We start from the raw sequence: 8,918 nt of genomic DNA on the forward strand, positions 1-8,918 counted from the left end.
CCTCCCACCAACCCAGGTTGCTCCAAGGCCTATCTAACCTGGCCTGGACCACTGCCAGGGATGGAGCAGCCACAGCTGCTCTGGGAATTCCATCCCAGCCCCTCACCACCCTTACAGCCAGGAATTCCTTCCCAATATCCCACCCAAATCTCTACTTTTCCGGTGGGAAGCCATTTCCTGTGTCCTGTCACTCCATGCCTTGTCCCAAGTCAGCTCTCTTGGAGCCCCTTTAGGCACTGGAAGGGGCTCTGAGATCTCCCTGGAGCCTTCCCTTCTCCAGGCTGGGCATTCCCAGCTCTCCCAGCCTGTCCCATGGCAGAGGGGCTCCAGAATCATGGAATGGTTTGGGTTGGAAGGACCTTAAATCCCACCCAGTCCCATCCAGGGACACCTCCCACCAGCCCAGGTGACTCCAAGCTCCATCCAACCTGGCCTGGAACACTTCCAGGGATGAAGCAGCCACAGGTGCTCTGGGCAACCTGTGCCAGTGCCTCACCACCCTCACAGCCAGGAATTTCTTCCCAATATCCCACCTATCCTGCCCTCTGGCAGTGAGAAGCCATTTTCCATTGTCCTGTCCCTCCATCCCTTGCCCCAAGTCCCTTTCCAGCTCTCTTGGAGCTCCTTTAGGCATTGGAAGGTGCTCTAAGTTCTCCCTGGAGCCTTCTCTTCTCCAGGCTGGACATTCCCAGCTCTGCTGATGTTCTCCCTGCCTTGGCCCAGCTCCATGTATGCTCCATGTGTGCTCCACGCTGTCCCAGGTTTGGGAGGGTGGTGGATCTGGCTCTGACACTTGTTGTCCGGCAGGTTCCTGGGCGAGGCTCACGTGCCCCTGCGCGAGGTGCTGTGTGCCCCAGCACTCGCAGCCACCTTCAACCTGCCCCTGCTCGATGCCCGCGGCCACAGCACCGGGGTGAGGGTCTTGGCCACCTGGGGGTCCTGCTGGGGCCATCCAGGACTGCGATGGGCAGCGTGGGCCAGGGGGTGGTGGGAACCTTTGATGAGTGGGACCAGTTTGGGACTGGTGGGAGCCATGGGTGAGTGGGACCAGTTTGGGACCAGTTTGGGACTGGTGGGAGCCTTGGGTGAGTGGGACCAGTTTGGGACTGGTGGGAGCCATGGGTGAGTGGGACCAGTTTGGGACCAGTTTGGGACTGGTGGGAGCCTTGGGTGAGTGGGACCAGTTTGGGACTGGTGGGAGCCATGGGTGAGTGGGACCAGTTTGGGACCAGTTTGGGACTGGTGGGAGCCTTGGGTGAGTGGGACCAGTTTGGGACTGGTGGGAGCCATGGGTGAGTGGGACCAGTTTGGGACCAGTTTGGGACTGGTGGGAGCCTTGGGTGAGTGGGACCAGTTTGGGACTGGTGGGAGCCATGGGTGAGTGGGACCAGTTTGGGACCAGTTTGGGACTGGTGGGAGCCTTGGGTGAGTGGGACCAGTTTGGGACTGGTGGGAGCCATGGGTGAGTGGGACCAGTTTGGGACCAGTTTGGGACTGGTGGGAGCCTTGGGTGAGTGGGACCAGTTTGGGACTGGTGGGAGCCATGGGTGAGTGGGACCAGTTTGGGACCAGTTTGGGACTGGTGGGAGCCTTGGGTGAGTGGGACCAGTTTGGGACTGGTGGGAGCCATGGGTGAGTGGGACCAGTTTGGGACCAGTTTCGGGTGAGTGGGACCAGTATGGGACCAGTTTGGGACTGGTAGGAGCCATGGGTGAGTGGGACCAGTTTGGGACCAATTTGGGACTGGTGGGAACAGTTGGTGAGTGGGACAATTTTGGGACTGGTGGGAGCCTTGGGTGAGTGGGACCAGTTTGGGACTGGTGGGAACTGTTGGTGAGTGGGATCAGTTTGGGACTGGTGGGAGCCATTGGGGAGTGGGGCCAGTTTTGGACCCATTGGTGGGAGCCATGGGTGAGTGGGGCCAGTTTGGAACCAGTTTGGGACCAGTGTGGGTCACGGGTGTATGGGACTGAGGGGACCAGTTGGGGATCAGTTAGGGACTGGTGTGAGCCATGAGTGAGTGTGGGACTGAGGGGACCAGTTTGGGATCAGTTTGAGACCAGTTGGAGACTGGTGTGAGTGAGACCAGTTTGAGACTGGTATGAGTCATGGGTGAGTGGGGACTGGATGTGGGGCTGGGACTTCCAGTTTGGGACTAGTACAGGCCACAGAGTGACCAGTTTAGGACCAGTGTGAGCCATGGGGGACTGCGGGGTGGGGAACAAGTTTGGGACCGGTGTGAGCCTTGGGTGAGTGGGGAGTGTGAGCAATGTCCCTCCCAGTTTGGGACCAGTGTGAGCAATGTCCCTCCCAGTTTCTCTCCCAGTTTTGCCCAGCCTACACCACATCCTTCCCAGTGCCTGCTGATGTCTCTCCTGTGTTCCAGGCCTTACTGCTGCTGCAGGTGTCCTACATCCCCCCACCGGGCGCTGTCCCCCCATGTGTCCCCATGGCCCCCCCGGAGCCACCACCCCCTGCTGCTGACCTGGACATGGGCACTGGTAACCAAACCCCCCTCAGATATCCTTGGGGGGGTTCTGTCCCTCACTTTGGTGGCCACCACACCCTTCCCAACCTCCTCTTCCTTCTCCAGAGCCATCCGGACAGGAGGACATGGAGGACCAGGTGGTGCCAGGGGACGAGACGGAGCCTTCATCCTCCTCGGGGCCACCAGGGGTTGAACCACCTCAGATGCCCCAGAGGCCCTCCTTGACCCACCTGCATGGGGGGAAGAGGAGGAGGACCTCAACTAAAAAGCCTTTGGCCAACAAGCCACAGGATTTCCAGGTGGGACATGGTTGGTGAGATGGTCCTGGTTACCCAAGTCACACAGGACTTCCTGGTGGGACATGGCTGGTAGGGATGAGTTGCTCCATGGAACATCTCCAGCTTGGGGGTTCATCACCTTAGAGGTGTCTCCTGAAGTGGGATGGTCCTGGTGACATAAGCCACAGACTTCCAGGTGGGACATGGTTGGTGGGATGAGCTTCTCCCATGGAACCTCTTCAGCTTGTCCCTATATAGGGGTTCATCACCTGAGAGGTGTCCACTGAGGTGGAATGGCCCTGGTGACCCATGAGAGGTATCCCCTGAGGTGTCCAACCCCTGGGATAGCCCAAGTGTCCCAATCATAGGACTTCCAGGTGGGACATAGCTGGTAGGGATGAGTTTCTCCATGGAACATCTTCAACTTGGAGGGTTCATCATCTGAGAGGTGTCCCCTGAGGTGGAATGGCCCTGGTGACCCATGAGAGGTGTCCCCTGAGGTGGGATGGATCTGGTGACCTCCTGCCCTGTCTTATGTCCCATTCCAGATCAGAGTGAGGGTGATTGAGGCTCGGCAGCTTCCTGGGGTCAACATCAGGCCCGTGGTGAAGGTGACAGCTGCAGGACAGACCAAGAGAACACGGATCCGCAAAGGCAACAGCCCCTGCTTTGATGAGGTGAGGTCAGGAGGTCCATAGTCCCTTCAGGAGAGGTTCAGCTTGGGTTCCTGAGGAACAAAACCCCTGGAAAAGGCCAAAGTCTGGGTTGTGGCTGTGGGGACAGCAAGGGAGGAAGCCACAGCGAGTCCTTCAGCAGGTCCAGCATCTCCTGCCTTCACCCAGGGCTCATCCTGGTCACCTTCATGGTGATGTGTGTGTCCCAGAGCAACTGGTGGCTTGTCCTGGTGGGAAGAGGCTCCATCCATGGACCTGGGGGAGGTTGAGAGGTGTGACCATGCCCTGGTGGTGTCCCCAAGCTGCACCTTCACCCCTTGTTCCCTCAGACCTTCTTCTTCAATGTCTTCGAGTCACCATCAGAGCTGTTTGATGCTCCAATCTTCCTCACGGTGAGCTCCAGGTGGTCCTGAGACCACCTGGGGGTTGTCCCCCTGTCCTCTCCCTGTTCCCATCTGAGATCCTCCATCCTGTAAAGATCTGAGATAGATTTGACTCATTTTTCCTCACTTTCCTCTCCTCAGGTCGTGGATTCTAGGTCATTCCGCATGGACTCGGTGCTTGGGGAGTTCAGGGTGAGGTTGTCCTCTCCCTTTCCCCTCCTTCCCCCCCTCCCCCCATTATCCTATGGGATGAACTCTGAGCATTTCCTTTTCCTTGTCCTCTCCAGATGGACGTGGAGACAGTTTACTCAGAGCCAAGTGAGCTTTGGGGAACCTTTTTTTGGGGCAAAACCTTGGGAGATGCACATGGACATCACAGCTGACATCCATGGATGAACCCAGATCTGTCCCTGTAGCCATCAGCATGGAATCATGGAATGGGTTGGGTTGGAAGGACCTTAAAGATCATCCAGTCCCACCCAGGGACACCTCCCACCAGTCCAGGTTGCTCCAAGCTCCATCCAACCTGGCTTGGAACACTCCTAGGGATGGAGCAGCCACAGCTGCTCTGGACAACCTGGTGCCAGTGCCTCACCACCCTCACAGCCAGGAATTCCTTCCCAATATCCCATCTATTTCTGCCCTCTGGCAGTGGGAAGCCATTCCCCCTTGTCCTGTCCCTCCAGGCCCTTGTCCCAAGTCCTTCTCCAGCTCTCTTGGAGCCCCTTTAGGCACTGGAAGGGGCTCTAACTAAGGTCTCAGCCTTCTCTTCTCCAGACTGGACATCTCTCAGTCTGGCTCCAGAGCAGAGGGGCTCCAGAATTATTGAATTATTTGGGTTGGGAGGACCTTAAATCCCATCCAGTCCCACCCAGGGACACTGCCCACCAGCCCAGGCTCCAAGCCCTGTCCAACCTGGCCTGGAACACTTCCAGGGGTGGAGCAGGCACAGCTTCTCTGGGCAACATCTTCTAAAGGTCCATCCCTGTTCCCTAATCTCTTCCAACTGCAATGTTCCCTTGTTTTCTTCCATATCAAAGGAACATGGTCTTTATGATCAAAGCCCACCCAAGAGCATCCTTGGAACCTCCTCTCTGCAGGTCTGAGGGGTCTCAATCTCTTTTGTCCCCAGAACATGCTTTCCTCAGGAAGTGGCTCCTCCTCTCTGACCCTGAGGACTTCTCTGCAGGGGCCAAGGGGTATCTGAAGGTCAGCGTCTTCGTGCTGGGACCTGGAGATGAAGCTCCTGTGAGTATCACCTCATGATGCGACCTGCCAACCATCTCCCTGGGCCATCAAACCCCATGGCTTATCCCAGGGAAGCTCCAGCTCCAGCTTCCTCTGGTTTGGGGGCAAAGTGCTGCAGTTTGTGTTGGAAGGACCTTAAAGATCATCCAGTGCCACCCTGGGACACCTCACACTAGCCCAGGTTGCTCCAAGCCCCATCCAACCTGGCCTGGAACACTCCTGGGGATGGAGCAGCCACAGCTTCTCATCTTCACCACCCTCATAGCCAGGAATTCCTTCCCAATATCCCACCCAAATCTCCAATTTTCCTATGGGAAGCCATTCCTCCTTGTCTTGTCACTCCATCCCTTGTCCCAAGTCCCTATACAATTATCTTGGAGACCTTTAGGCACTGCAAGAGGCACCAAGGTCTCCCTGGAGCTTCTCCAGGCTGGACTCTTCGGTTGGAAGGACCTTAAATCACATCCAGTCCCCCCAGGGACACCTCCCACCAGCCCAAGTAGCTCCAAGCTCCGTCCAGCCTGGCCTGGGACACTTCCAGAGCTGGAGCAGCCACAACCTCTCTCTCCTTTGAGATCCTCCTGCTTGTTCCAGGACCTTTTGGCAAGCCTGGATGAGTTCCTGTTGTCCTGTCTCCCTGCAGCTGGAAAAAAAGGAGGTCTCTGAGGAGAAGGAAGACATTGAGGCCAACCTCCTGCGCCCCACTGGGGTTACTTTGCGTGCTGCCAATTTCTGCCTCAAGATCTTCAAGGCCGAAGATCTGCCACAAAGTAGGTGTTTCCTTAGCTTTTTGTTGCTGGACCTGCCACATTTCAGGTGGGAATAAGGCCACAGGGAAGTACATATCCATAGTCTTGGTCCAAAGACCTAGGTGATATTGGTCAGTCAGTGAGAGAAGTATCTTACTGGTACAAACTGGTTTGATCCACTTGCTTGTCTCACCTGGAGAGCATCTCCATGGGGATGTTGAGGGACAACCAGGAGCACTTCCGTGAGCTTTAGCTTCTCCTTTGCTTCCCAGTGGATGATGCTGTGATGGACAATGTCAGGCAGATCTTTGGCTTTGAGAGCAACAAGAAGAACCTGGTGGATCCCTTTGTGGAGGTCACCTTTGCTGGCAAGATGGTGAGTGGAGAAGGGTCCTCTGGGTCACCGAGGATGGGACACCAGGGAGGTGACCCCTCTGTGTCCCCAGGAATGGGGCACCAAGGAGGTGACCCCAGGGGTGGGTACAAGGGAGGTGGCTCCTGTGTGTCTTCTGGGATGGGACACCATGGAGGTGACTCCTCTCTGTGTCCACTGGCCACCACCAGGGATGTGTCCTCAGGGCTGGGACACCAAGGAGGTGGCTCCTCCAGGTCCTCAGGGCTGAGATGGCTTTGAGACAGTCCCTCCAGGTCCCCAGGGATGTGACACCAGGGAGGTGACACCTCTGTGCCCTAGAGATGGGACACCAGAGAGGCATCCCCTTTGTGTTCCCAGGTCTGGGACACTTGGGAGGTGGCCTCAGCTGATGTCCCCATCCCATGTCCCCAGCCCTCTCCTTGGCCCTGGAAGTCTCCTCTACTCCTAACTATTCCCCTGGGGACACCACCCAGGAGTACACAGAGCCTTGGGTCATCATCCTGACCCCTCCAGAGCAGCCAGGAAGATGTTTTTGGTGGTCCCTTGGCAAGGAGATCCCCAAGAAGCCTTGTAGCACCTTCTACCTCCTGCCCTGAGGTGTTTCCAGACCCCTACGGGGTCATCCATGGGATGGAATTTGGGAATCATGAAGCTTCCCAATTCCATGGACATTCCACCTCCCCTTCAGCTCTATTCGAGGATTCTGGAGAAGAATGCCAACCCCCAGTGGAACCAGTGCCTGACTCTACCAGCCATGGTAAGCATTTTGTCGTCATGGTCCTCCACATCTCCTCCAACCCATCATCTCTCCCCATTCCTCCCTCTATGTCTCTTTTTGCAGTTCCCTTCCATGTGTGAGAAGATGAGGATCCGTGTGACTGACTGGTGAGCTTGGCATGGGCTGGGAGGGACCTCCTGGGCCACCCCTTGGGCCCTGGTGTGACAGTGCCACGTGTGACATCACAGGGACCGTGTGACACACAACGATGTCATCGGCACTGCTTACCTGGCCATGTCCAAGATCTCAGCCCCTGGAGGGGACCTGGAGGGTAAGGAGGGGCAGCAGGGTGGGGTTTGGGATGTGTAGCCATGGAGGAGCTCTGCATGGCCATGGAGGAGCTCTGCATGACATGGCTGGAGCTTGGTGGTGGCCTGGAGGAAAATATCCCTACCTGAAAATGTGGGATGAGGTCCTGGGTGTTGGGATGCTTGGCCATGGAGGAGCTCTGCAAGGCCATGGAGGAGCTCTGCAAGTCCATGGCTGGAGGTTGGTGGTGGCCTGGAGGATGACACAGCCACAACTGTCCCTGCCTGGAGATGTGATTTGAGGTCCTGAGGGTTGAGTTGCATGGCCATAGAGGAGCTTTGCATGGCATGGCTGGATCTTGATGGTGGCCTGGAGGATTCTGTTCCTGCCTGGATACATGGGATGAGGTCCTGAGGTTGGGATGCATGGCCATAGAGGAGCTCTGCTTGGCCACGGAGGAGTTCTGCATGACATGGCTGGAGCTTGGTGGTGGCCTGGAGGCTCCTATCCCTTCCTGGAGACATGGGATGAGGTCCTGGGTTACTCCAACCTATGTGTGCTTTGGATGGATCCAGCCACTGCTGGCTTGGGATCTGTCAGATCCTCAAGGATGGGGTTGGAGCCTCCAGAACCATGAGGTGCTGGAGGTTTGGCTCCTCTTGCTGTGTGCTGGTGGCTGTGTCCCCTGTGTGGTCAGTGACATGTGGTGGTGACTCCAGTGCTGGAAGATGCCACATCCCCACTGTGGTCCTGCTGGTGCCTCCTGAGGTGACATCTAGGGGCTGCCACAATGTTCAGGTATTGCTTGTGCTGTTCCAAGTCCCAGAGGGTTTCCAAGGTGAGGGACCTCCAGGAGTGACACTGTCACCTGTGCCAGGTGGGAGGACATGGAGCTGGGACATGGTTTGGAGGTGCTGAGGGCCAAGAGCAGAGGCTGCACCTAACCTGCATGAGCTTCTTCTGCTGCTAACACCTTGGTGGCACCTGTGACCCCATCAGGACCCATCTATGCTCTCCCTGATCCACCGCAAGCATCTCCAGTCCATAGGGACATGGAATGAGCAGGTTGGATGGGACCTGGAGTCACCTGGGCTAGTGGAGGTGTGTCCCTCGGTGGGACTAGATGGCTTTGAGGTTTTTCCAATCCAAACCATTCCTACACCATTCCTAGGGCCTGTGAAAGGGAGTTTGGCCAGGTTGGATGGATCTGGATCCACCTGGTCTGTTGGAGATGTCCCTGGGTGGGACTAGATGGCTCTAAGGTCCTTCCAACCCAACTAATTCCATGATTTTATGGAAGAACTTCCTCCTTTATCTCTCTCTCTCTGTGTTGACTCTAAATCCCATGGGGACATCCATCCTCATTCTCCATGACCTTCCATCCCTCCTCCTTGATCCCAAGGAGGCACCAGGAATGCATCTCAGGGATGCTCAGATCCTGTTCCACACCCTCTGGAAGGGTGACAGGGCCATGTTTGGCCAGGTTGTATGGACCTGGAGCCACCTGAGCTGGTGGAGGTATTCCTGGGTGGGACTAGATGGCTCTAAGGTCTTTCCAACCCAACCCATTCCATGGAACAACCTCCTCCTTCCTCTCTCTCTGTTGACTCTAAATCCCATGGGAACATCTACCCTCATTCCCCATGACCTTCCATGCCTTCTCCATGCTCCTCCTCAACCTTTTCTAACCTCTTT

At 56.6% G+C, this 8,918-nt stretch overlaps 1 protein-coding gene across 1 annotated transcript in view; it reads left to right on the top strand.

The window, feature by feature from the left end:
• Positions 1-807: 807 nt before the first annotated feature.
• DYSF (dysferlin) overlaps positions 808-8,918 on the top strand; it is a gene marked incomplete at its 5' end in the record, with an annotated part of 48,084 nt that continues 39,973 nt past the window's right edge. The window contains 13 exons of the mRNA XM_009081971.1: positions 808-913; positions 2,387-2,501; positions 2,594-2,787; positions 3,315-3,443; positions 3,770-3,832; positions 3,965-4,015; positions 4,111-4,141; positions 4,956-5,071; positions 5,715-5,841; positions 6,093-6,196; positions 6,885-6,953; positions 7,038-7,081; positions 7,163-7,268. Of these exons, the coding sequence (XP_009080219.1) occupies positions 808-913; positions 2,387-2,501; positions 2,594-2,787; positions 3,315-3,443; positions 3,770-3,832; positions 3,965-4,015; positions 4,111-4,141; positions 4,956-5,071; positions 5,715-5,841; positions 6,093-6,196; positions 6,885-6,953; positions 7,038-7,081; positions 7,163-7,268 (1,255 nt within the window). The remainder of the gene's footprint in view (positions 914-2,386; positions 2,502-2,593; positions 2,788-3,314; positions 3,444-3,769; positions 3,833-3,964; positions 4,016-4,110; positions 4,142-4,955; positions 5,072-5,714; positions 5,842-6,092; positions 6,197-6,884; positions 6,954-7,037; positions 7,082-7,162; positions 7,269-8,918) is intronic.

This window comes from Acanthisitta chloris, unplaced genomic scaffold (genome assembly GCF_000695815.1).
Source record: "Acanthisitta chloris isolate BGI_N310 unplaced genomic scaffold, ASM69581v1 scaffold8849, whole genome shotgun sequence".
Lineage (NCBI taxonomy): Eukaryota > Metazoa > Chordata > Aves > Passeriformes > Acanthisittidae > Acanthisitta > Acanthisitta chloris.